This window comes from Oncorhynchus masou, chromosome 29 (assembly GCF_036934945.1).
Source record: "Oncorhynchus masou masou isolate Uvic2021 chromosome 29, UVic_Omas_1.1, whole genome shotgun sequence".
NCBI classification, from domain to species: Eukaryota; Metazoa; Chordata; class Actinopteri; order Salmoniformes; family Salmonidae; genus Oncorhynchus; species Oncorhynchus masou.
In genome coordinates, this window is record NC_088240.1 from 62,475,538 (window position 1) to 62,503,372 (window position 27,835).

At 42.2% G+C, this 27,835-nt stretch overlaps 2 protein-coding genes across 6 annotated transcripts; one reads left to right on the top strand and one right to left on the bottom strand.

Annotated features, from left to right (window-relative positions):
- Window positions 1-983: 983 nt before the first annotated feature.
- Window positions 984-6,272, top strand: LOC135520217 (deoxyribonuclease-2-alpha-like). Its single transcript, XM_064945611.1, is given in 8 exon segments — window positions 984-1,102; window positions 1,644-1,741; window positions 2,046-2,082; window positions 2,085-2,213; window positions 2,780-2,879; window positions 3,071-3,235; window positions 5,090-5,314; window positions 5,485-6,272. Coding segments are annotated over 7 exon segments (1,173 nt in total). The 5' UTR covers window positions 984-1,102; the 3' UTR covers window positions 5,904-6,272.
- Window positions 6,273-6,442: 170 nt separating this feature from the next.
- Window positions 6,443-27,028, bottom strand: LOC135520216 (ral guanine nucleotide dissociation stimulator-like 2). Of its 5 annotated transcripts, XM_064945607.1 has the most exons (21): window positions 26,532-26,819; window positions 25,251-25,366; window positions 24,904-25,073; window positions 17,035-17,082; window positions 16,830-16,913; window positions 16,373-16,536; window positions 16,144-16,200; window positions 15,728-15,921; window positions 15,298-15,401; window positions 14,396-14,611; window positions 13,859-13,962; window positions 13,033-13,117; window positions 12,163-12,222; window positions 11,750-11,836; window positions 11,573-11,605; window positions 11,149-11,270; window positions 10,929-11,018; window positions 9,731-9,824; window positions 9,169-9,393; window positions 8,836-8,950; window positions 6,443-8,740 (listed from the first exon to the last, which is right to left on the bottom strand). In XM_064945607.1, the coding sequence occupies exons 3-21, from the start codon at window positions 25,060-25,062 to the stop codon at window positions 8,568-8,570; spliced, it is 2,214 nt and encodes a 737-aa protein (XP_064801679.1). In that variant the 5' UTR covers window positions 25,063-25,073; window positions 25,251-25,366; window positions 26,532-26,819; the 3' UTR covers window positions 6,443-8,567. The 5 variants fall into 5 exon arrangements, with proteins under 5 accessions (XP_064801679.1, XP_064801678.1, XP_064801680.1 ...); XM_064945606.1 differs by lacking the exon at window positions 25,251-25,366 and having other exon boundaries at window positions 26,532-26,818; XM_064945608.1 differs by lacking the exons at window positions 17,035-17,082; window positions 25,251-25,366 and having other exon boundaries at window positions 26,532-26,818.
- Window positions 27,029-27,835: the final 807 nt, after the last annotated feature.

Here is a 27,835-nt window from a genome sequence, read left to right on the forward strand (position 1 = left end):
TTCTGGAGAGAGTTTGCTGCACTGAAAGTAAAGGGGCTGAATAATTTTGCACGCCCAATTTTTCAGTTTTTGATTTGTTAAAGAAGTTTGAAATATCCAATAAATGTCGTTCCACTTCATGATTGTGTCCCACTTGTTGTTGATTCTTCACAAAAAAATACAGTTTTATATATTTATGTTTGAAGCCTGAAATGTGGCAAAAGGTCGCAAAGTTCAAGGGAGGCGAATACTTTCGCAAGGCACTGTATTAAAAGGTGGATTCTTTTTTTTTAAATACAACAAGATAAAGACACAAAATAGATGCAAGTGTGAAAGAAATGCATGAGACAGGCATTGAGGAAAACGTCAACAAACCAACCAAAAGTGTAGACTATACACTGAGCAACAGCCTGTCATCAAAGCAATCTTTGGGGGGGTACAATATATCATAAAGTAGTCTGGTAGCATTGCCTGGAATCCAATGAAAGAGAGAGCGACATAATAATGTGAAAGTCTAATGTCTTTATAATGTGTGCATAATGGTGCTTTTTTCAGAATGTTGAGGCTCTCAATCCCAGGCAATTTGCCATAACCACTCAATATGCATTATTCAATTGTCAAACGACAGATATCTGCCTTTACATTACAGTGTTGCAATGCACTAGAAATCAATTTTTCAGGAACAACTAGGCTGTTAGGCTAGCCTACATGTGCTGAGGATTAATTGTCCACAGCAAAGTGGAAATGTATCAACTCCATCCCTTTAACTGTTCAACCATTGTTGACAACAGCAAGGAAAACACACTTGTTCATTTAATATGTATCCAATAAATATGTATCATACGTTTGCGGCTTGCTTTATGCTGATATACGCTCGGATTCCATTTAAATGAATAGACTTCCCCCATGTGTAAAAGGCAGAAGGGTGCTTCTGGTCCAGGGCGTTAATGCAGTTCCTCCACTTTATTAACTCGTGACCAAAAGCCCGCCCCGTGACATCATACTTCAAAACAAGGATGCATCTCAAATAAAGAAATGGAATCGTTCGCCACAATCGAAGATCACGTGGATACGGAAAAAGCTGTAGAATCAGCGCCCTTGTCAAATTCTTATCTACTCAAAGGTAGGCTAAGTGTTGATGTATAAATTAGACTTTTCAATCAACCTTACAGTGGGGCACAGGCTATAGCAGGGGTATTCAACTCTTTATTGAGGTCCGGAGCCTGCTGGGTTTCTGTTCTAGCTGATCATTATGTGCTCAGACCTGGGTCTGAATGAGTCCCTCCTGATTACAGGGGAACAAAGAACGCAGTGGAACTGGCTTCGAAGTCAAGAGTTGAGTTTGAGGGGGCTATAAATTTAGTTTGCATGGGTTATGCTTCATCCAAATTGATTGTACAGCAGTTGACAAATCAATTAGATATCAAATCAATGCAAATCGGATACTTTTTGTCAGTTTACTTCTGATATATTGTTACAACATCATCAAATAATTGTATCATCGACTGTCGGCTACTGTTTCAATTTGTAATGCATCGCCGCATTCTCTTTTTGTTTCAAAGCCAACCCTTTTCCATTTTAGTTAACAAATGTTGAAGTTGTCATTTCGGCAATAGTTTTTCACAGTTCCTAAAACTACTTTGACCTTGTTGCTTTCCCTTCAGATGTTGTCACTTGTTGTCCTGATGATCCTTTTTCAACCTGAAGAGGGAGGCTCCTCACCTATCTCCTGTTACAATGATCAAGGGGAAGCTGTTGACTGGTGAGAACAGTTCTGGGCAGACTGACGATTGAACTGATATGTCCTCCTTCTTCCCTTAGGTCTGTTAGCTACTTGGTCACAGACAGAGTGCATAGCAAGGTATGGTGTGGCAGGTAGCCTAGTTGTTAGAGCATTGGGCCGCTAACCAAAAGGTTGCTAGATCGAATCCCTGAGCTGACGAGGTAAAAATCTGTTGTTCTGCCCATGAACAAGGCAGAATTAGTTCTTAACCGACTCGCCTGGTTATATTTTTAAAAAATGCTAAAATAACACACAGTACTGAGAATCAAATATTTTCTCTCAGGTTCTATCTCTACAAACTCCCCATGTTGATCGTGAATTTCCCAATGATGGACAGAGTTATCTACTGATGGACAAAGGGAGCGAGGGATGGACGGATGGAAATGTGTTGGTAAATGACAGCACTGGAGCCCTGGGGAGGACCGTGGGCCAGCTGTATGAGCAGGGGAAGGTCTGGTTCCTTCTATTATTAATATCAGACCACATTTGAATGAACCGTGAAACTTAAAGGGAAAATCCACTCAAACTATCAGGCCCAAAATGTTTTTTCATGTTTCTTGGAAGTTAAATATCTTGAAACTTGACTGCTGACATGCAAACCATTTTGGGACTGTATCAACAGTGGACTAATTAAACAACAAAAAAGATTGTTTTTGAGTGGATTTTCCCTTTAAGTTTCACTTGCAACACATGTATGTACCACTGCTGAGGTCTTATTTTAGGTAGCTGGCCCCTCCCTTTTTATGACACAGTGGAGTGAGACAGAAGGACACAAAAAATCTAAATGTGGATCTATAACTTTTTTTTTCTGGGTTGTTTCTTTCACTGTCTAATTTTCACTACGGTGCAATTGGAGTTTTCTTTTCACCCAGACAGCCATGATAAATAAATACAGCATATGACATGTTATCAAAGAACAAACACTATTGGCGCTATAAACCTTGTTTGTTTCTGTGTGTGCAATATGCATGAAAGTCTATGTCTTCTGATGATGAGTGTGTGTACATTCTTTTGCAGAATGGTGACATTGCATACATCCTGTACAATGACCAGAGACCACCCGAGGAGGGAGAAAAAGGATTTGGTTTCCTTAGTAGCCGGGGTGGCCACACCAAAGGTCAGGACAATCTAAACCTCAGCTGTATACTGTATACAGGCATTACATTGTAATTCTAACCTCAGCACCCAGGCCTCTGGCCAGCTCCTCCATTTGTAGCATGTTCATGTTTTTGTCTGACAAGAGAGTATGTACTGTTGTGAAATGACTCAGCTTTCAATGAGTGTGTTATCTCCCTCTCTCCATCTCAGGTGTTGTCTTAATGGACAAGACACAGGGCTATTGGTTGGTCCACAGCACCCCTCATTTCCCCCCTGTAAAGGAAATCGGTCAATATTCCTACCCAGGTAGTGGTGTACTGAACGGACAGAACTTCATCTGTGTGACCTACCCACTGGAACGCTTTCAGGCCATTGGTAAGACTGTAATCCTGTAAAAGTCATTTGGAATACTATAAATAGAATACTATAAATAGAATACTATAAATAGAATACTATAAATAGAATACTGAAAAGTATCATGGATTATCCACCCTGTTATAATGCATGAAACTGTGAATTGTTTCATGAAGACACAAATGTGTTCTATTTCATGTGACTGTTTCATGCTGAGACAGACTGTCTGTGCATACCACCCGAGCCAACTAGGTGGAATATCTGTTGACGTGCCCTTGAGCAAGGCACTTAACCCTCATTTTCTCCAGGGGTGCCGTACTATTATTGCTGACCCTACAAACTAAGTCCTATGTCATAGTCATTTTCCACAGTAATAGTGGGTCTTTAATGGTAAAGTACTGCTGCCCCTATCACTGAAAAACCTGCATGCAATGAACTTCAGTATTACGCAATAGCTAATAAAGCCACATTAATGTTGACACAATAATTGTGAACAGAAAATAACATTTGCATAAACAATTTAGGTCATTAGCATTTTAGCATATTGTAATAGCAAGTGCCACTACAACCTGGCTAGCAAATGGTGCTGTTACCGTTGTGACAGATAGGGTTATCCTCTATGGCACTGTAACCATAGAGACCATACTCCTCCCGCGGTGCGATGTTTGCTCTGTAAGTTTCATGTCTCTCGTGGAGTTATACTGAACAAAAATATAAACACAACATGCAACATGTCTGGTGAGTATGCAGGCCATGGAAGAACTGGGACATTTTCATCTTCCAGGAATTGTTTACAGATCCTTGTGACATGGGACCGTGCATTATCATGCTGAAACATGAGGTGATGGCGGCGGATGAATGGCATGACAATGGGCCTCAGGATCTCTTCATGGTATCTCTGTGCATTCAAATACCCATTGTTAAAATGCAATTGTGTTCGTTGTCTGTAGCTTATGCCTGCCTATACCATAACCCCACCGCCACCATGGAACACTCTCTTCATAACATTGACATCAGCAAACTGCTCGCACACACAACGCCATACATGTGGTCTGCAGTTGTGAGGGCGGTTAGACGTACTGCCAAATTCTCTATTTGGATGCAGTTTATGGTAGAGAAATGAACATTAAATTTTCTGTCAACTGCTTTGTTGGTCATTCCAGCAGTCAGCATGCCAATTGCATGCTCACTCAAAACTTGAGACATTTGTGGCATTTTATTGTCCCCAGCACAAGGTGCACCTGTGTAACGATAGTGCTGTTTAATCAGATTCTTAATATGCCACATCTGTCAGGTGGCTGGATTATCCTGGCAAAGGAGAAATGCTCACTAACAGGGATGTAAACAAATTTGTGCACAAAATTTGAGATTGAAAAAGCTTTTTTTGTGTATGGAACATTTCTGGGATCTTTTGTTTCAGCTCATGAAACATGGGACCAACACTTCACATGTTGCGTATATATTTTTGTTCAGCTTAAGACGAGTGTCATTAATTGTGATGGGAGTTCTCAGTGGAGGTCAACTTCCATCAACCTCAAAGCATTGTCTTGTCTTAAAATGTTTTCAATCTCAGCCACAGTCAGTGGTCTTGTATGTACAGGCATTTGTCTGCTACTCTGTTTGAAGAATTTGTAGTTGTCATACTAATAAGTCATGCTCTAGATTAAGATAGTACTTGTCTTGGAACTTGGTGCCTATTTACATTTTTTTTAAATTTAACCTTTATTTAACTAGTCAAGAACAAATTCTTATTTACAATGGCGGCCAAACCGGATTGATCAGTCAATTCATCATTATTTGCTTTACTTTTGACACAATTCATTGATTGAAATGTTTGAAGTGTTCAGTTGACATGTATTATGTTTTAAATTGCAGGAGAGCAGTTGCAGATCAACCAGCCCAATGTGTATGACTGCGGTGTCCCTGCTTCCTTGGCCTCTCTGGTGCCCGCACTGGCTGACGTCTGTAACAACAGCCAAGGTCAGATGGCCTATAGCAGCTTACCGCACACCCAACCTGCATCCAATCGCAGTATGCCTCTCACCTCATTGGGTGGAACCGAGTTCATCAGCTTTGCCAAGGGGAGATCATTCAATAATGGTAAGGAACAATTTAGAAATATTATTAGATTAATTTGTCATTTTTTTTGTACTGTTGAAGTGTTGTTTCATGGTAAGAATGACTATTCATGTCATTACTGTTTTGTCGTTGTGATTGACCCAACATTTAACCACAATATTCCCATTTCCCCTCCTCCTGTCTCCCATTAGATCTGTACCACTCCTGGGTGGCTCCCTCCCTCCAGTCAGACCTCCTAGTCCAGTTCTGGATCCGCTCCACTGGCATCCTGCCCTCTGACTGCTCCCTGGGCTGGAAGGTCCTGGACATCCAGCTCATCTCCCCAGGCGGGAGGATCACCTTCAAGGCCTCCAACGACCACTCCAAGTGGGCCGTGAGTACCACCGGAGGTGGGGTGGATGGAGCTGCTGGCTGGGTGTGTGTGGGCGACATCAACCGCAACGAGGCTGAGGAGAAGAGAGGGGGCGGGACGGTGTGTCTGCAGGACGCCACGGTGTGGAAGGCCTATCGGACAGCGGCGCTGGAGTGTGAGATGTGCGGGGGAGGAACTAGCGGGTGTGATGTGGACGTAGAGGATGCAAGGCACTACCAGGGAGATATGAATCAGTAAGCATCAGTGTAAAGTTACTAGTATGCACACAGTTCACTGAGCAGGAAGGTGTATTAGTATTATTGAGCTCTATGAACAAGGTACCCCATAGAATGTAGATTAATAAGGTACCAGCATCTAATTCACTTTTTTGTGGCAGTTTTGGAGTGTTTCATAAATTGCCATGAATAGAAACATACTTCAAAGGGAAGTGGCACTCCTGTAATCATTAAACAATGATCATTTTGATGCACGCTATGTAGTTCTAAGTTTCTAATGACCGTAGGCAATGTTGATTGTGATCTCAGGTATGTTTTTAGACATTTTATGTGTGTCTGTTTTCAACCTTTGTTATGTGACAAGTGATTTAAAAAAAAAAAGATTGTTAAAGTATGTGTCATGTTTTTTCTTGAATTCTCTTTTACTTTTTAGTCAAACGTGTGGTGACCTTTTCAGCTTGAAACAGGCAAAGATACTGTCTTCTGCACAAATATTTTGCATAAGGTTCTTCATTAAATTTCCTCATCCACCAACAAGCTAGATACTAAACCACAGTCTGAATCTTTTAGATGTACATCTGTGTACATTTATTTGGTAAGAATAGACACGGCAGAATTACGGCACACATCCGGGGAGTTGCATAGAAATTCCTCATATTACCGTCGCATCAAAATACATCCATAGAAAAAGGAAATGTATCACACAAAAACAACAGGGCGTATGTAGTGCATAAACATGCCAGCATATACAGCACTGTGAATGTACATCAGGTGTACTGTACATTCCAATGCATACATCACAGAGGCTTCATGTCAAATGGCACCCTATTAAGCGCACTACTTTTGACCAGGACCTATGGGGCTCTGGTGAAAGGTAAAACTTTATTAGGGAATAGGGTGCCATTTGGGACATTAAGTGGCTCAAGCACCAATGCGAGAAAGGCACTAAACAATCAGTAGCTTAGCCTGGTGCTAACACTTAAATCAAATTACGTTACCCAGAATCCTCTCTCCTCTCCCTGGAACTACCGTGTCTATGCTTCAGCCTTAGTAGAGACTTCAACAGCACTGGGTAGTGTGGCCAGAGTTCACAAGAGTTCATCAGTTAGGGCCTTCCACAATCTGTTCCCCATGCACCCTTATGCATACAGGTTTTCCTTCCTACTGGTCTCATCCTCATTGGATAGAAGCAGAGCCTTCTGCAAAACCCGCTACATTCAGTTCCTGGACTAAAGACATTGCATAATGAACCCTTAATAGCTGTCAGATCTCTATCAAACGTCAGAGAAGATATCAATTAAACATCATTCAGTGATTGGTGAGAATAACTCACTAACCTGGCGTGGGTCTTTGAGGACTGACTTTGGGTGGACTGGTTGAAGTACATTCAGACAGACTACCACTTCAACTACCAACTAAACCCATTCAGAGACCATTGATAAAGATTAGCTTATGCTGTATTGAAAAGTTTAGCATTAAGGTGCATTGGTAGACATCTTTTCAATACGCACAACATAGTCTGGACTTTCATTAGTGTCTTCACATGAATTGTTTAGGTTAAGAGTTTGTGGGTTGATGTTGTTATGCCTAATGGTTAATACTCAAAATATGACTTCTGTATGGGAGTGGCAAGGCTGTATATGTAAATGTGTTGTATTTTACATAAGATACTACCGGAGCTATCATTCAAACTGTATGCACAAATCCCAAGTGAAATGATCGTGTTTATCTTTGTAACGTGTTGTGCCCATTTGAAATGGTTGCAATTTGGGGCAATTTCATATTTCCTGTTACTTCAAAATGAATAACATGTCATTCTGACACTTGTTGTGATTGCTCCTTGTGAAATTATAAACACAATCATGACATCGTCAACACATAAAAAAAAAAAAACATATGTATACATACAAAGTACATAGTTAAATCATTTTGATGAGCCCCTGTGCTTTGCTATAAGGAGAGGTTTCAGTGACTCTGTCTGTCACTTATTCAGATGCATTATGTCATTATGTCAGCCCAGTGCTCTCCCCACCATTCATATTCTTGAAACGCCTTGCATACGTAATATGTCGTCATGCCGCTTGTATCCACTCTCTATGGAGAAATGTTCAACTTTGTTGTCATGGTCAATTCTAGGAGGTCATATCCCCCAAATACTTTGATTTAATGACGTTCTCTACTATCAACTCATCTCTATGATGGAACCTGAGGCACATTCCTTAAATACCAAGATGATTTGGATTCCTCAGTTACTCTTGGTTACAAGGCCATTCCATTTGGTTAAATAGGAAATTAGATGCCAATGGTCAGAGAGACTTAAGGAACAGCACCATTCACCATCAGTTAAAGATTTGCATTGGTCTTGTTCTCGGTGCAGTAGTATGCATTGCCAACCAGAGACATGCACCCTTCTACACTAATGGCCTCCCAGGTATACACAAACGGGCAGCATATTTATTGAAATGTCCCAGGTAAGAACACGTTCATCAAACAAGTTCAGACAGGTTTCAGGATACATTTTGCTTGAACAAGCTCGGTCAGAATGTGTTTCCACTTCGGAAAAAGATTAGGAAAGACAAGGCCACATCTCACTGAGATATCTGCCTGCATTCTTATCGTGACCTGTCCTTGAGAAGAACTAGCTACATTATGTCTCAGATGTAGCCTATTTGGGAAAGAGTTGTTGTCAAAAAAACAGTCTCCGCCCCTTGGCTTTGATTCGAGGAAAGGTGGCACTGGTTTCTGTGCTGATTGGTTGAGAGCGAAAAGGGGTGTTGCCTCCTTGTCTGCGCAGCAGGAAGTCCACACTAGAGGAAGTCATGGCATAGAAGACGTTTCCTGTGGCAGGGATGACCAACTCTACAGGGCAGAACAAGAAAAGTCATCACTACAATCAATATGAACAGAGAACTGTTAAAGTGACTTCGCATGGTTGGGTTGAGAAATGTCTTTACCCTTTCCCTCGGGCAATAGTTGGATGAGCTCATATCTGGATGCCTGTTTGGGGTCCTGACTGTGTTTATCTAAGGCAGAACTGATCACAGTGGGCGTCTTGTCATTGTTTGTCACCTGAGGAAACAGAGAGGAAGAATGACAATGATACCAGACAGCTTGACTCCTAGTTATAATATCCTGTGTACAACCTGAGGAAATATTTTGGATTACTATCATTAACAGATATTTGTGGATTAAAGTAAATAGCCATGAGTGCAGGGTGCAGTCCAGTGTATAATTTGATTCCAAAAAAGGCAAATATCTCAAAATGTGTCATTATCTCGGCTCAGTACCAGTATGCTTCTGTACATATTCCCATCTTGTAAATCCATCCGTATCCTGACGATCCGCATATCAGGCCCAGACCCTTTGTTGTTATTGGTGGGATTGTTGCCACAGGAGACTGATCGACGATGTGATTTGACGGGAGTGGATGGTGTCAATGCAGACGGGATGGGGTCATTGGTGGGATGGGAGGAGTCAACATCCAGACAGGAAACTGAGGGGGATTTCATATGCTGAAATAATAATAGTGATGAAAATAAAAAAATAAAAACATACTTACTCATATGACAAGATAAAACGTGTCTGTTCCGTGAAGGCCAAAGCAAATAAAAAGACACAGAAGAGAATTATAAAAGATCAAAGATTTTCTTCTTTGAAAAGTGCTCTTCTGTATGTTTTTACGACATGCATTTGTTTTAAAACAATCATATTTGATTACTAGTAAACAGCAACACCTACCAGCATTTGTACCTGAATAGTAATTACATGCTCTGCAATCCTAGCTGGCAATGCAAATATATTTTTGGGAAAGTACGTAACATAACTGTAAATGTTAGGTCTTATTCTTACCTTAGTGAATTTGGAAAGAAAGTGACAGACGGGGGAGGGGAAGTAAAAAAGACCGTCACTGTCAGCAACAAGGCTGGTCCTGGAGGAATTCAGGCTGTAAGGAGGTGAGAGAATCATATCATGTATGTTCATCATGCACCGTAATCTGCATGACAACAAGCTACAAAACATCTTACTCAGCCCCTGAGAAATACATAGTAAATGTCCAAGTTTGGCTTTCAGCTCTTTCCAATGTTGTATGTCAATTTACCAGCTCTTGCACTGTGTGAGGATATATTTAATGGAAGAAAGTACAGGACTTATCCCCAGACCCTCCCAAGTCAATTTTCCACAAATTATTACTTATGGCCACGTTACTACAAATTTGACAGTCAAATATGTGGACACCCCTTCAAATTAGTGGATGCGGCTATTTCAGCCACACCTGTTGCTGACAGGTGTATGAAATCTAGCACACTGCCATGCAATCTCCATAGACAAACATTGGCAGTAGAATGACCTTACTGAAGAGCTTAGTGACTTTCAATGTGGCACCATCATTTGATGTCACCTTTACAACAAGTCAGTTCGCCAAATTTCTGTCCTGCTACAGCTGTAAGTACTGTTATTGTGAAGTAGAAACATCTAGGAGCAACAACGGCTCAGCCAAGAAGAGGTAGACCCACACAAGGTCACAGAACGGGACTGCCTAGTGCTGAAAAAAGCGAGGTCCATACAGAAATGGTTTGTCGAGATCGGTGTGGAAGAACTTGACTGGCCTGCACAGAGCCCAGACCTCAACCCCATTGAACACCTTTGGGATGAATTAGAACGCCAACTGTGAGCCAGGCTTAATCGCCCAACATCAGTGCCCGACCTTACTAATGCACTTGTGGCTGAATGGAAGTATGTCCCTGCAGCAATGTTCCAACATCTAGTGGAAAACCTTCCCAGAAGAGTGAATGACATTATAGCAGCAAAGGCGGGACCAACTCCATATTAATGCCCGTGATTTTGGAATGAGATGTTTGACGTGCAGGTGTCTACATACTTTTGGGTCATGTAGTGTAGTATAGTTCACAGAAAATGCTGACTGGCCATTCTTATACAATAGTACTGAGCCCATATAACCAATGTATTTCACTATACATAGTGAAAGGTATCTGCAGTGAATACTACTTCCATGTTGTGTGTAGAGTATAAGAATAGGCCACATTACTTTGGGCACCGTGTGATGATCACTGTAGGGTTCAGGTTACGACCAGAGCTCGGTTCGCACGGCACCTCAATTTCATTGGACAGTCTGTAACTGCAGACATTATGTAATGTGATTAGCGATCATCATAGTTGTAGTGTTCCGTTTGAAATAACACATATGTACAAACGTGAATGGTTTGATTGTAAAAATGAATAAAAACCAAAAGAGAATCACGGCTTACCTTTCTTCTTCATTTAACGAGGGTACACTTTGGTACCACTGTAGGAATGCCTCGTCGGGGAGGAAAACACAGTTTTTACAGGAGGACTGCAGTAGTCGGATCTGAGCTAAAACCTCAAACTCCTGCAAAGAGAAAAACAAATCATTATGAACATCAAATGACTCTCCAGTACCAATGGCACATTATCAGTCGAAACGCTAGCAGTTAAACATGAAAATGTGCATGAACGCACTGCTTCAGAATTCAATACACTGCCACACGTTTAATGAGAGGCACAACAGAAAAGCAATTTATGAAGACCATCTGCTGTGTTGAGCCAGAGGCTAATGAATTGGTCTGGATCCTGGAATAACTCAACATGTGGACAGCGGGTTCTGAGGAATATAAACAGCAGCAGTGCAAAGGCCCTGACCACATCACTTACTCGTCTCCTCTTGTCAAAGTTGACGTAGCCGTTCTGAAATGGAGGAACGGGATATTATGTCACTGTCAATGCAACTTTTTGATAAACCAACTACAACTTCACCACCGGAGCGTATGACCAACTTCCTGTTGCTGGACACATGATGGGGGATGAATGACTGTATATGAAGGAACTCACCTCCAGTCTGTCTTTGACGGCCGTGTCCAGCATGGTGAGGTCTGTGAGGAAGATCCCCAGGTAGGGTACTGTGCCCTGGGCACTGGACTGTGTGAGAGAGGGGAAGGGTGGAGAACAATGAAAAGTAAAAACAGCGGCATGGGGCTCCAGGCTTCCCAGACACAGATGAAGCCTACTCAATGCCTGCTCAACGGAGAACCTTGGGTTAAGACCGGTGAATGTGCTGTATATCAAGTTGTCCTTACTTAACCATCAACGATTCCTCTATTGAAGAAATACCAGCATTGCATTACGTTACATCAGCAAAGGGTTATTTGATGCCCTTTGTACAGTATATTCCATGCTTCTTCCTTCAAGGCAAAATGATAATGAGCTTTGTGAGTGACTTCAAACTCGCTTATAAGAGCACTTACTCCTATCTGTTTCCTGTTGTTCATCTTGCCGTCCAGGTTGGCGAACTTCGAAGTGCCCTCCTGAAAAAAAAACAGACAAACATCTAAGCATGACAATCTGGAACACAATGTAGAATTTAGAACCATGGCTGTGTGCTCTAAAACCCTATGTAGTAACTGGGTAGTAGGCCCTCAATTCCAGACAAACTGAGAGGGTAAGGAAGCAGCTTGCTTGGTAAATTATCAAAGCACAGCAGAAGGCAGTGTGATATTTTTCCAACATCAAAGCCTGGAGTGAAGAGTTCAAATGAAAGCTCCGTCATATGTTTAGATGAATTCCTGTGTGGATGCCTTGGTGAAATTGCAGCTAATGTAAAAGGTATTGATGCATGCACAACGTATAAACAGTGAATGAAAATGCTGCTAATCCTACCGATTTCCAGACCCCGTCAGAAACTCACAATGCATCCTAAATGCAATACATGTAGAGAAACGGGTGAATTTAGATTGACAGGACGTTGACATTGACAGGTTGTACACCCCCAGATGAAGCCTTCCTCTGGGTTATATAAGGCATGATTCGTGATTCATGATTCAAAGTCATTTTTAGCCCCAGAGTAATGCTTACACTGGATCTGTGTAGTGCAACCGCTCTTGAACGTATATGGATTTGAGATGAGTAAAACACGTTTGGTGTGATCTGTGACGACACTTCACATGAGACCTGTCCTTAGCTCATATTGCTTGTATTATGGGATGTCTGTCAGTGCACTGTGTGTGTGTGTGTCTGTGTCTCTCTGTGTGTGTACATGCGTACGTAAATACAGTACGTGCGTGTTGTGTGTGTGTGTGAATACGTGTGTGCAGTAACTCTCAATCACTGTGACTCACCTCTTTCAGCAGCTCCCTGCTCTGGGAGTAGTTGTCCTTCTCAGAGAAAATGTTGGACAGCTCCTCGTACCTCCTCACTGCTTCCCTGTCAGACAGAGTCACATGACAACAACAATGAGCCATGCACCCAAAGAAGGTATCAGGGGCCTGGACTGACATTTCTCAGCTGTCTACTGGGTCTTACTATAATCCACATCCAAACGAATCAGCTAGCCATGATTAATTTAGCTACGATTGGGTAAATGATAACAAGATGAGATGATCAACTGCTGTAGTGCTTTGGAACGTTAAATATGGTTGACTGTGGGAAAGGATGGTGTTATATCAATGACAATGTGATTAAATTCCTGAGTTATTGAAATGGCTGTGTTGTAAAAAAAGAAAAGAAAAAAGAAGACAGTCATGACAATGATAGTGTTACCAGAATGACAATACCATGAAAACATCTGCAATAGAAGTACGTTTTGGTGTGGCCTAGGGTGGTCAAGTGGTCTCGGCTGCTGCCTCCAGTGCATATGTTCTGCTGTAGCATGAGTTCAAATCAGGCCGCCCATTTCAACACACTCTCTTTTACCTACAACCAAAAAGGGTTCTTCAGCTTTCCGGCATAGAAGGACCCCTTTCAGTTCCAGGTAGAACCCTTTTGGGTTCCATGTAGAACAGGTTCTACCAGGAACCAAATAGGATTCTCCTATGGGGACAGCCGCAGAACAGTTTTGGAACACTTTTTCCTAAGAGTGTATCGCTCTCTATCCAACAAACATACAAGGATATATCTATAAGTATGTTTTTCTGTTATACTAATCAAAATGCTTCCTCCACCAACCTGTCAGTTTCTAGCCACGTCCTCCTTAGTCTGTGTACTGGGTTACTCTGCAGGGCAGACACGATGGCGTAGAGAGACGAAAGGTTTTTCCGGGCTCTGCATTCCTGTTGAAACGCACACAGGACAGCATTGTCTGAGAATACCTGCCGCCGGATCAATGGGGTTGTTTGGCACTCGCAGTCTGACATGGTCAACTATGTACATTTCTAAAGTGACTTCTCCCATAACAACCTGTTGATGAGGTGATGTGAGTGTCTTGGCAACAGATGGTACTACATCTACTGTGAGCACCTTTATAGAGAGAGGAAAGTATTATGGGGAAAGTCAAGTACAGTGTAGTCTTGTTAATGTTTTGAGAAAGACAGCTTAGTATTCTGCTCCCGACTCTCTACTTCAACTCAAAATCCCAAACCTATTGCTGTTGTTTCCTTGAGCGAGGTATTTAACCTTGAAATTCCTCCAGAGGAATGCTGTTTCCAAACTCAACGGGTGTGTGTGGACAATAAAGTTATTTTATTGTAATGATGACCAGCTGACCTCTGCCACGCTGATCCATTTCTCCAGGAGGCAGGCTCTCTGCTGGCTGCGGAGCTGCGTGGGCCACAGGCACGAAGCCATCACGGCATTGGCCAGCCGGTTGAACTGGCGTACAGTGGCCCGGACGGACCAACATACACCCTCGCGGCCTTTCTTGTCCCTCTGAGACCACAGGGAGCCCAGGCAGTGGTACGGGACCAGACGCACAAACAGTTCCTGTTAGGAGAGAGTGGGGGAAGAGGTAAGGAGTGAGTGAGTGAGTGAGTGAGTGACCATGATTGAGGGAAAAGAGGTAGAGAGTGAGTAAAGATTGAGAGAGCGAGAAAGAGAGGCACTGAGAGAGAGACACCAAGAGAGACAGAGACAGAGAGAGACACTGAGAGAGACAGTCAGACAGAGAGAAGGAGAGAGAGAGAGAGAGAGAGACAAAGAAAGAGACACCGAGAGAGACAGTCAGACACAGAGAGAGAGGGAGAGACAAAGAAAGAGAGACACAGAGAGAGAGAGACACTGAGAGCGACAGTCAGACAGAGAGAGAGAGAGGGAGAGACAAAGAAAGAGAGACACAGAGAGAGACAGAGACAGAGAGACAAAGAAAGAGAGACACAGAGAGACAGTCAGAGAGAGAGAGAGAGAGAGAGAGAGAGAAAGAAAGAGAGACACAGAGAGTCAGTCAGGCAGAGAGTGAGAGAGAGAGAGAGAGAGAGAGAGAGAGAGAGAGCAAGGCATAGCCAGAGAGACTGCAAGTGGCAAACATGTCCAATATGAGTAGGCAAGTGTCAGAGAGTCGTGACAATAGAAAAAGAGGAACACAATTAAGACTGTAGTAAAGTGTATGTTCCCATGATCTATACAAGGTTAGGAGGAGTAATGATACTGTAGGGGTCAGAGGTTAAACCCACCGTTTCTATCTTGGTGAGCTGCTCAGCAATCAGCCCAGCGGGGAAGCCCAGGATATTGGTGGGATCAAACTTAGTGGGGTCGGCAGGGCTGGGGGTGGTCCTATCTAAACGACAGAGATGATGCAACACTAATCCCAATGAATGTAGGTCTATATTAACTGATACAAATGAAAGGCTTATTCAGTCGGGTTGGCAGTGGAAAGACACATCAGGGTGGTTGTTACAGAAGCAGGTTCCACCAGATTTGGATGGTAGACAGCAGAGACAGTGGGAATAGAACACTGAAGATCATCACAGAAAACTACTGGAAACAATTTGGAGGAGAGTTCTGCCCATATATATATATCTACGGTTATGCCACCCACAAAATCCTCATATAACCTCAGGTTGGCAGTGCCATGACTGTCATAAACCCAGAGTGTATAGTGACCTGAACTAGAGTCAGGCAGTAGGGCCTGTTCACTGAGCTCCTGTGCCAGTTTGAGGAGGCGACCCCTGATCTCTGTCCCAGAGGGGTCGGAGGGCAGCAGGGGGGCCAGGCGGAGCAGAAGACCAGGCTCTCCCAGAAAGCGGAAGTCCTCAGGATACTCTGACAACCACATACTGAACACCATACACACCGCTCTGGGAGAGGGAGAGAGGAACGGGAGAAAACCTATACAAATGCATGAAGTGCGCACACACACACACACACACACACACACACACACACACACACACACACACACACACACACACACACACACACACACACACACACACACACACACACACAAACACAAACACAAACACACACACACACACACACACACACAAAGGACAGGGGTGATATAGTATTAGACTCACCTGTTGAAGGGTTGCCTCATTTGACTCTTTGTACTTTCTCCTGGTGGATGTTGCAATCTGGAGAAAGAAAAAAAGATAGACAAAAAAAAATTAGATAGACAAAAGATGGTTTCTTCAGGGCAACGCAGAGGCATCACAACGTCTCCTTTCGTTCCCTTGGTCTTTCTACAGCACATTTTGTAACACTACATACAACCGGTGTGCAATGCATTGCTTCTGTCTTCCCCACCTGTCGATGAGGATATCCAGCACTCTCTTGGTTGAGGTAAAGGAGCGATAGGTGGCGAGGAAGATGGTGATGAAGGAGGAGTCTCCCATGGCGAAGGAGTGGAGGAGGTGCTGAACCAGCTTCTCCTCGGTTCCCGCTTTCACACACTGTGAACGAGAGCTGGACTGGAGGGAGGGAGGGAGGGAGGGAGGGAGGGAGGGAGGGAGGGAGGGAGGGAGGGAGGGGAGGGAGGGAGGGAGGGAGGGAGGGAGGGAGGGAGGGAGGGAGGGGGGGGAGGGAGGGAGGGGGGGGGAGAGAGAGAGAGAGAGAGAGAGAGGGAGGGAGGGAGGGGGAGACATAGAGCAAGAAATAGAGAGATTTATAACAATTTCACAAATCAGACAAAGACAACGTGTAAGGATATAAGGTGCAATTCTACTGTAATTTCTGTGCAGTGTATTATGGTATGTATTCTCACTGTTGCACTGGTGGGGGCGCTACGCTGTTGCTTCACCACTACATTGTATATCACTCCGTCCTCTTCCTCCTCCAACACAGTAGACTGAGGAAGAGAGAAAGAGTATGATTCAGTAAAATAAGTGCATAACTCATACTCTCGCACAAACTTCCCACTGTCACCAAAATCTAGTTATTCATGCATATCTCAAGTTGCATTGACCTACCAAGTCCAGAGGACAGTACCAAGTTGTCTTCATGGGGGAAGTCTCCCCCTGTGGAATACAATAACATACAATAAATAGAAGTACTGTCACATGACCAGAACCAGAACCTCAGGTTTTAGCATAAAGCCCCGATGTGCCCCTGAAGCATATTATGATATTGGGTGAAATATTCCCAGAATCTGATAAGGTCGTAAGTGAAGTAGAGTAGGTCTTAAAACAAAACAATACACAGTAAAGTTGTAAACGCAACTAAACCGATGGATCACAACATCTTTCATATGTTCTGGAACACAAACAATGCATAATTTCAACAAAAATTATAACATTACATCAAATACACTTGCCATCTGAATACTTGCAAAACAGCTGTGATACTGTACTGAAAGGACCTGCTCACAGATTCACCGAACCATTCCATGAAATAGGCCTACTACGAGTAAAACAGCAAAACATCCTAACGTACCCGAGGGGTAATATATTAATGGATATATCAGTTTACACTTCCCCTGCCATTTACGCCCATGAAAATGGGATTTTCCATGCTGAAAAATGCACGCATCACTAGTCTGACATCAACAATCCAGTTTCACAAACAAAAGTCCGACTGGTCATATGTGAATCCTTCAACATGTAAACCATAACAACGTCAATGCATTGCACTGCCTCCTTTTGCATTAACTTCCCCTTCAGTTGAGATCCAACCACAATAGGACGATGAGCAATATCCAGGTCAACATATACGTGCAAATGCATTAAGCTCAAAGCAGGTCATATAGACCACTGACCAGACATCACAGTTACGCATCAACTGCTGCATCCTATAACGTCTCCATCAATTTCCTTTTTTTTCTCTCCATGTGGAGGTGCCTTCTATAATCACCTTCAGTATCCACTTCCTCATTCAAATTAACTGGAGTCCCAAAGGCCCATGCTCAGTTATGCATCATTTTCATTCAAAGTGCAAGTATCTTATTTTTGGTCTCCCGAGTGGTGCAGTGGTCTAAGGCACTGCATCTCAGTGCTAGAAGTGTAACTACAGACCCTGGTTCGATTCTAGGCTGTATCACAACCGGACGTGATTGGGAGTCCCATAGGGCGGTGGGAAATTGGCCCAGCGTCGTCCGGGTTAGGGTTTGGCCAGAGTAGGCCGTCATTGTAAATAAGAATTTGTTCATAACTGGCTTGCCTAGTTAAATAAAGGTTAAATAAAAATAAAATAAAAATCCATAGTCCCTCTATTATCATGACAAAGGTTCAGAACATATTGCTCCACCTACTGCAGCATGTTTCTGTTGTAGATCTCATATCTGTCTGTTGCGCTTTCTCTTTCCCCCCTATCTGTATCTCATTGACATTGACCCCAAAAAAACACAAGTTACCTTTGTCTCGACAAGTCCAGACAGGCTACAATCCTTTAGCTTCTTTGAGAACTTCAGAAGAAAGCTACAAACACCATCTTGTCCACTTTCTTTCATCTGCCTTTTTAGTTTCCTATTTCCTCCTTGACTGTCGTCTTTCAATGACCGAGGGATTGTTTGTCTTTGTCTTTCAGTTAGTCTGGCTCTCGGACTTAACACACAAACACACCTGGAGCCGTCATTAGGTAGGGCCAACCCCTCTGTGTGCCTGCGTCACATGGACACACCCATAACACACACAGAGATAGACGTATACAAACGTATACACTCACTCCCTCCCTCACTCACTCGCTCACTCACTCAGGCACAGACAGACAGACAGACAGACAGACAGACAGACAGACAGACAGACAGACAGACAGACAGACAGACAGACAGACAGACAGACAGACAGACAGACAGACAGACAGACAGACACACACACACACACATACAATACATACACACACAGGAGAGGGATGATATAATATTAGACTCAACTGTTGAACACACAGGGGACTCACATAGTCTGCACACAATGAGATGGCCTGCAGCGATTGGCTGAACAATACCATCTCTCTTTCAATCCCTCTCTCTTTACAATACCTTCTCTCTTTCAATCCCTCCTTGCTTCTCTTCCACTCTCTTTCCCTGTGTGAATGACCTACATCTGTAACTAAACCTGTTTGACTACCTCTCTTCCTACAATGAATAGAGTACATTTAGAGGCAGACCTAATTGACTAAACTCATCCTTCATCATCAACATTTCAACAAACCTGCTCTGAGGATCATTACATCCTCTGACACTTTTTTACATTTTTATTATTTATTTTATTTAACCTGGTAGGCCAGTTGAGAACAAGTTCTCATTTACAACTGCGACCTGGCCAAGATAAAGCAAAGCAGTGCGAAAAAACAACAACACAGTTACACATGGGATAAACAGTCAATAACACAATAGAAAAATCTATATACAGTGTGTGCAAATGTAGTAACATTAGAGAGGTAATAAGGCAATACATTGGCCATAGTGGCAAAATAATTACAATTTAGCATTAACACTGGAGTAATACATGTGCAGATGATGATGTGCAAGTAGAGATACTGGGGTGCAAAAGAGCAACAAAAAAAACAATATGGGGATGAGGTAGTTGGGTGGGCTATTTACAGATGGGCTGTGTACAGGTGCTGTGATCGGTAAGCTGCTCTGACCTGTTAATATGTGACATATGCTAATGACAGTTCATAAATGTTCCAAGTCAATGAATAAAGCAGAAAACACGCCCTGTTTACACAACGGGCTAACGGCACTAGGGGGTGAGCACATGTTGACACACAGGTGGAGATTTTCACAGCCTCACAATGATAGACTGGTTCAGGTTACTGCCTGTTAGCACTAGTAGAAGCTAGGTCTGGCTGTTAGCATAAGCAAATGTTAGCATGTTAACCAGGGAGGAGGTCAGAGACCTGGCAGTGTGGTGCCAGAACAACCACATCTCCCTCAATGTGAGCAAGATAAAGGAGCTGATCGTGGACTACAGGAAAAGGAGGGCTGAACAGGCCCCCATTAACATCGACGGGGCTGTATTGGAGCGGGTCGAGAGTTTCAAGTTCCTTGGTGTCCACACCAACAAACTATCATGGTCCAAACACACCAAGACAGTCATGAAGAAGGCACAACAACACCTTTTCCCCCTCACGAGACTGAAAGATTTTGGCATGGGTCACCAGATCCTCAAAAAATTCTACAGCTGCACCATCAAGAGCATCCTGACCGATTGCATCACTGCCTGGTATGGCAACTGCACGGCATCCAACCATGAGGCGCTACAGAGGGTAGTGTGTACGGCCGAGTACACCACCGGGGCCAAGCTTACTGCCATCCAGGGCCGATATACTAGGCGGTGTCAGAGGAAGGCCCAAAGAAATGATCAAAGACTCCAGTCACCCTATTCATAGACTGTTCTCTCTGCTACCACACGGCAAGCGGTACCAGATCGCCAAGTCTAGGTCCAAAAGGCTCCTTAACAGCTTCTACCCCCAAGCCATCAGACTGCTGAACAATTAATCAAATGGCCACCCGGACTATTTACATTGACACCCCCACCTTTGTTTTTACACAGCTGCTACTCACTGTTTATTATCTATGCATAGTCACTTTACCCCTACCTACATGTACAAATTACCTCGACTAACCCGTACCCCCACACATTGACTCGGTACAGGCACCCCTGTATATAGCCCCGTTATTGTTATTTTACTGTGTTACTTTTTATTTAAAAAATTACTTTTGTTTATTTAGTAAATATTTCTTAACTCTATTTCTTGAACTGCATTGTTGGTTAAGGGCTTGTCAGTAAGCATTTCACGGTAAGGTCTACACCTGTTGTATTCGACAGTGGTGGGAAAAGTACTCAACTGTCATACTTGAGTAAAAGTAAAGATACCTTAATAGAAAATGACTCAAGTAAAAGTAAAAGTCACCCAGTAAAATTTTACTTGAGGAAAAGCCTAAAAGTATTTGGTTTAAAATATACTTAAGTATCAAAAGTAAACGAATACATCATTTAAAATTCCTTATATTAAACAAACCAGATGGCAGTAGTTTATTGTTTCTTTAATTTACGGAAAGCCATGGGCACACTCCAGCATTCAGACATAATTTACAAACAAAGTATGTGTGTTTGGTGACTCCGCCAGATCAGAGGCAATAGGGATGACCAGGGATGTTCGGTTGATAAGTGCGTGAATTGGACTATTTTCCTGTCCTGCTAAGCATTCAAAATGTAACGAGTACTTTTGGGTGTCAAGGAAAATGTATGTAGTAAAAAAGTACAATATTTTCTTAAGGAACGTAGTGAAGTAAAAGTAAAAGTAATCAAAAATATAAATAGTAAAGTAAAATACAGATACCCCCCAAACACTACATAAGTAGTACTTAAAAGTATTTTTACTGAAGTACTTTACACTACTGGTATTCGGTGCATGTGACAAATAAAATTTCATTTGAACTCTAGCTAGCATAGACTACTAGCCTTTGTAGCTCTGTTCACCGGCACCTATAAACACACTGTCTGCACACATATGACTCTATGCAACAGACAGAAGGAAGGTTGTGTAAATACATGGACTGCAAACCAGCTCAATGTTTCAGCTCAATGTACACAGAAAGAACATAGAACACAGGACTTTTGGAGATGATTATTTGTGTGTTGTCATTAATGCTAGCCTACAACAGGTCACGAAAAACAGAGAAGCCTTTGTACTGTAGGCCTAAAGTAGCACTGTGCATTCAACGAATCAGGGTGTTATGAACTAGGCTAAGAGCACAGTTGCTGTTTCTAAGGCACTGCAGTTGTAAAAGTGAGGTTAAATACAACTTGTTTACATTTTTAACATAGGTCTACTGTAGGCCTCCTTTTCCATGTTATTGTGTTTTTGTCTCAAGCAGTAGGTCTAAGGTTAAGTTTACCCACAACTCTTCCTGGTACAGTTAGCTACAGTATAACCACTTACTTGGGACCATCCACATCAACCTCAACCAACCACAATCACCACATCTCAGTCTGTGAGTGGCAATGGAACAGAGGCACCAATGAGGATGTCTAATATTGTGGCATGTAACAACACCTACAGTGTTTCTGTTCTACCAAATGGGAAAAATCTTTGAATCTGTTCGAGTGCATTTTCCCCAACAATCAATACAAGGACTTGGCTGCTCCGCTGTAAGGAAAATCTGGCCCAGGGAGCAGATGATAATAATTATGGTAAGTAAGTGGCTGAGGTTCATTCCATGAGAAACATCTTGATAAGGAAATTTGCTTGACTCCCCTCAGATACTGTATCATTCAAATCTCCCATTTTGTCCGCTCATGTTTACAGATTTTGTCCAATGTTTACTTTTGATCGCCCACTTTTTCACATCGTTGCTAGTTTTAACTCAATGTTTATACTCTGTATGTGGAACCTCTCTCATGATTCAACATGCTCCTTGTCTCTATATTTCCATATTTTCTCTCCATAGAGGAAGTACATAATGAGCGGAGACAAACACAGGAAGCAGGACGTGCTGTCGTGACGAGCTGCTATTGTTTCTCTTTCTCTATCCCTCACAACCCGGCCTCCTCTGACCACTACGTACGATAGGCATTGGTGCAGGGCGGGAAAGAGCCTCACAATCTCACCATCTTCACCCCCTGTCTTTACACAGTCTCAAGTTCTACTTCCGTCACTCGTTTGTCAACATCAGACATTTTGGGCTTTGTCTTTTTAAATAAGTATGTATGGTTGTTATACAGTATGAACAAATGGGTGCCTGAGCAAATGGGAGGCTATTGTCATGTGAAAACGTAATCCCACCGCTGACACAAATATTGTTGACTACTTTACACAGCAATACAATTGGGGCTCGTAAATATATCCTCTGAAGTTTTATTTAAAGATGCCTATTGTTTTTTTTTTTGCAGCTCCCTTGCTCTCCCTCTCAGGCTCCCACCCCTTCCTCCCATCTTTCCCCACTCTTCTTCTCACGCTTTCATCTGTGCATCCCATGGTACCCTCTCTACTCTTTAAAGTGAGCCCTGGTGGTATGCTAGAGCTGCTCTATGTCCTTATATCAAAGTCTTATCTGAAATCTCTTTTAAATCTTTGGTTCATAAGGTTGTTTTAACTATCAGGGTCATATCGGCAAGACACTTTTTTTGTTCAGAATGAATATTCAGTAGACTATATGGGCCACCACAGAACTATGTGACAAACCATAGGCCCCATTTTAAGATAAGCCGAAATACTACTGAAATGATTCCACCAAGCTATACCTGCAAAACAAATGTAGCTCATATCTATGAAACCTGACCTAAAGAACATGCTTCCCTGTGTGTAAACGTGTCATTGCCTGCAGGGGGGATGGATTGTCAATGTGAGGCCTGACCCCATTGTCTAAATCCATTCACATGCATCTAAGTTTCCCTCATTAAAGAGTGAACAAGTGGCTTGATTCAATTCCACTTGATAGAATGTCCTCTGAAACCCGGCCTATGATATCTGAGTGGAGATGGGGGTGTGGCAGGTGTACAACACACAACACATAGACCCACCGGCTGGTGGCCACCCATAGATTATTTAACACGAGACACTTGGTACAGTGGTCATGTCATGTGACACAAACAGAACAAGAGGGAAGTTACCACTGCAGCTGGTGTCTTCTTTTTATAGCCCCGGGGAGTTTCTTGAGACTGCATGCTCGGTGAAGTCAAAGCCAATGAGACGAGCATCATGCACACTACGCACTAAAGCCAAGTAGCAAGTATAGGAGAGTTAGTCAATGGGAAATGATGGAGTTAATTGATATGTAATTAAGAGACAATGAACTAAATGGCAATCACGCTTTCATCTTAAATTGACCTGATAAGGTCTGCAATTATTGGGTGAATATAATGATTTGTAAAATCAAAGTGATGAAATGACATAGGCCTAAGTGTTAAAAATGAAGTGTATAATATCTCACAAACACATTCTTTCCTAAAAAGAGGCGAGAACTTACAATGGAAACAATTATCTGTGTACTTTAGGGTTGAAAAGGAGTAAAACCCAGACATCAGTGACAGAACAACAAGGCTGTGTGACTAGAGTAGAATAACCCAGAAATTGACTGCCACAACTAGTCTGATAAAACCTTGACAGCCTCTGTCTCGGGCCAATGGAACATTAACAAAGGTTATACATTGTGAGAAAAACCTGCGTGCTGTCAACCTGTCCAGGTTTGCACACTTTCAAAACAACTAACACAACCCTTTCTGTTTCAGGGGAATTCAGCTGGAAATAAATAAATAGTGAATTATATTACAAAATACATGTAATATGGTCAAAAAAGACATGTTCAAGAAAGTAACATCTTAGCAAAAACGTTACAGTAGTCTTGGAAATCTCAAGACATGAGCATTGGTCTGAGGAATGTGATCAATTTTAAAGGGCAAGACTAAGAGGACAACCTGACTTAAAGCTGCAATAAGGGCAACCCGACAAATTCACATAGAGTAAGTTATAGATCTGTTATAGATATGTTATGGACCGAGTTTGGGAAACCCTGCTGTACACTATACTTGCTTGTTTTGTCACATAAACTAAAAATAGGCACACTATTAGAATTTTAACAACAAGGAAATGGCAGAGCGATTTCTGCACAGTGCATCTTTAAATTATATGATACAGATGTGCTTCTGTATCAAATCAGCCATTCATTGGATTCACCATATCTGGTGCACCTTTTTAATATGAGACCACTGGAGAAAGTTTGCTTATATGAGAGAACAAGAAACAGTGCCCCCCATAACTTTACAGGTATTAAAGTGCAACTGCACCTTGATGTCTCTCATCACAATGAAACTACTACTGCATTTTAATTGATGTGAATGAGTTACTTACAGTACATGTTCCTAATCAAGTTAATCAAATATAAAATCACTTCCAACCTCAGAGGATTCCAGTCCAGTACAGTCAGTCACTTGCCCTGATTGGCTGCTGAGGGAAACATCGTCAGGCGCTAAAGGCCGGTAGCCAATAAGGGGTACATCCCTTGACTCCACCCCTGGCAGGGCCATCCCACCTGTTCGCATACTACGAGGGATCATGGCACCAACAGCTAGAGACACAAAATAAACAACAGGCACAATTTCAATTTTCAACTCAGAAAATGTCATAGTTCATGGACTTGAACCAACTCTGAAAGGAATAAAAAAAAGAAGCACAATAGTATATATACCCTACAATAAAAAGAATTGTGTACCAAAGCGTTGGTGGTAGCAGTTGATTTGCTTACATGATGATTTACATTTCACTGTGCCCTGCTTCAGCACTGAATTTGAATGCCAGCTCTTCCTTCCTTTTCCCTTCTCTCTGATGTGGATTGCCACGATGATGGAAATCTAGAAACCACTGTTACACAGTGGAGGAGGATGTTGACATGTACCACTATATATATATTTAGAGATGGCAGATAGTCATGCGATGATGCATTGCTGATTCACATTAATGAAACTGTGTCAGGACATTTTTTGCCAAGCAAGTGTGGTGTAGGCTCCTGTATAGGAATGTACAGCATGTGGATATGTCACAAGACTTGCTGTTCTTGTATGGTTAATGTCATTACTTCAGTTATGATGCTAAAGGTGTTTAAATAGGTGGAACAAACATTTTATGTTTCATCTTTATCTGTATAATTAAGGGTTTGGTATTGTTATTTTATTTTACTGCTACTCTTTAATTATTTGTTATTTTATTTCTTTTTTTGTTGGTATTTTTCTTAAAACTGCATTGTTGGTTAAGGGCTTGCAAGTAAGTATTTCACTGTAAGGTCTACTGTTGTATTCGGCGCTTGTGACAAATACAATTTGATTCGATTTGTTTCGGGCTACCTGTTATATATAGCTTTTTGTCTGTGAAATTAAACACACTTTTCTACCCTACATGCACTGTTATACAATAGGCTTATATGGGACACCAATCAATTCAATCACATCATCTTTGGAAACACGGTACTAAACTTTTAAGTGTATTTCAGTCTTGAGGGAATGCATATAATTAGGCCTAGCATTGTTAAAAAATATATATTGGATATAGGAAAACATATCTGTAAAATGTGTCTATATACTGACTGTTAGTTTGTCATCAGAACCAACCAACGGTTATACACTGGTCTGAATAACTTCCATTCGTGACATTGGTGCCTTTTTGAGGAAGGTAAACATTACATGTTGGTCTGCATGAGTGAGTCCACACTGTAACTAGGCTACAGATGGTCACACCCCAATTGGACACGTTCCCTTTCAATTCAACCAACCGATGGGTGCTGCTGTATTGATTTCTCAACCAAATTGTGTTCACCTTAAATCATAGGAAACAAGACACTAATGGGATTAAACGGAATATAATGATAAAGTTTGCGTGTAAAGCATTTGTTTCTTTAGTAACACAAATACATAATGTTTAGGCCTATTTATATATAGAAGGCCATATGATATTCAATGCTATGAGGGCCCTGCAACTAAAGAGATGAAAATATAAAGTGTCTTTCATGGCTGTATCGTATGAACGAACTTACTGAATGTTGCGTGTCCAACTATGGTCAGCTAAATTCCGCCAGCATTGGATATCTGTAGTGTCTGCCGCCGTGGAATATACGGTAACCGGTTAGTGGACGAATGTCGCGCTCCTCCGTTCCAGCACCGACGTCGGAAGAGAGTCTCTCTCCCCCTCTATCAGTATCTGTGTCCCCCTCTGGTCGCCTGTCAAGCTTCTATCGGCTGATAGCAGCACTGAGCACATTCGTGTGCAGCACACTCCGTCACTGCTCTCTCTCTCTCTGTGCTCTGACGGCGCAGTTCCTGTAGACTTGTGCTCAGCGCGTTTAGCAACATAGCCTACACTTGTTTCGCTGGCTGAGAGAGGGGGAAAAAGTGGTCATCTCGAAAATATAGTCCATGTGGACTGTGTGTGGTGTACAATACTAAACATGTCAAGTCATCTATGGGCTCCTAAAATTAGGGTTTAACAAAACCAATAGTTCCCTATGGAAATAGCATATCTGCCACATTTTTTTCCTCCAATGCTGACAGTATGGGGAAACATTTCCAAAAGGAAATTGACCCGACACTGCTGGAAGGCATTACAGGATGTCATGCCCACAGGGGCCATAAGGGTATGTGCCCCCTCAGATTTGTCCTTTTCTTGTTTGTTTGAATTTTTTCGTGTAAAAAAAGGTTCCTTCCAAGGTGCACCACAGAGTAAAGATATGCTAGACAGGAAGCTATATACTCTAGTTCTGGGATCATCAACTAGATTCAGCCGCGGAACTATTTTTTTTGAGCGGATGTTCAGGGAGCCGGAATACAATTCAAAATAAAGTCTAGACTGCAAATTGACAGCAAGAAGACCAAACAGATATTATATTTCCTAACACTTTACCGAATACAAATAAATTTAGTGTGTTCTATCAGGCTATCATATGCTATCACATATTTACAAATCAACATCCATGTGTCGAGTGCGTATCTTATCATGTGTATGTGTGTCTGTGTCTGTGCCAGTGTTTGTGTTTCTTCACAGTCCCCTCTGTTCCATAAGGTGTATTTCTATCTGTTTTTAAAATCAATTTTACTGCCTACATGAGTTACTTCATGTGGAATAGAGTTCCATGTAGTCATGGCTCTTTGTATTACTGTGCGCCTCCCATAGTCTGTTCTGGATTTGGGGACTGTGAAGAGACCTCTGGTGACATGTCTTGTGGGGTATGCATGGGTAGCTACCAAGCCATTTCAGGCTTTTAATCAAGTCTAACTATCTTAGCTGCTAGACTTTAGAAAAGAAAGCAATTACTAATGACTCAAATTCCGTTCAATCTTTTAC

Bases quoted from the DNA above. Each gene is read 5' to 3' on its own strand.
- LOC135520216 (XM_064945607.1), bottom strand. From the start codon at position 25,062: ATGATCCCTCGTAGTATGCGAACAGGTGGGATGGCCCTGCCAGGGGTG. The intron at 15,922-16,143 runs GTGAGTCTAATA...TCCCTCTCCCAG, and splicing joins ATGAGGCAACCCTTCAACAG to AGCGGTGTGTATGGTGTTCA. The intron at 8,951-9,168 runs GTACTGAGCCGA...CTGTTTCCTCAG, and splicing joins ATATGTACAGAAGCATACTG to GTGACAAACAATGACAAGAC.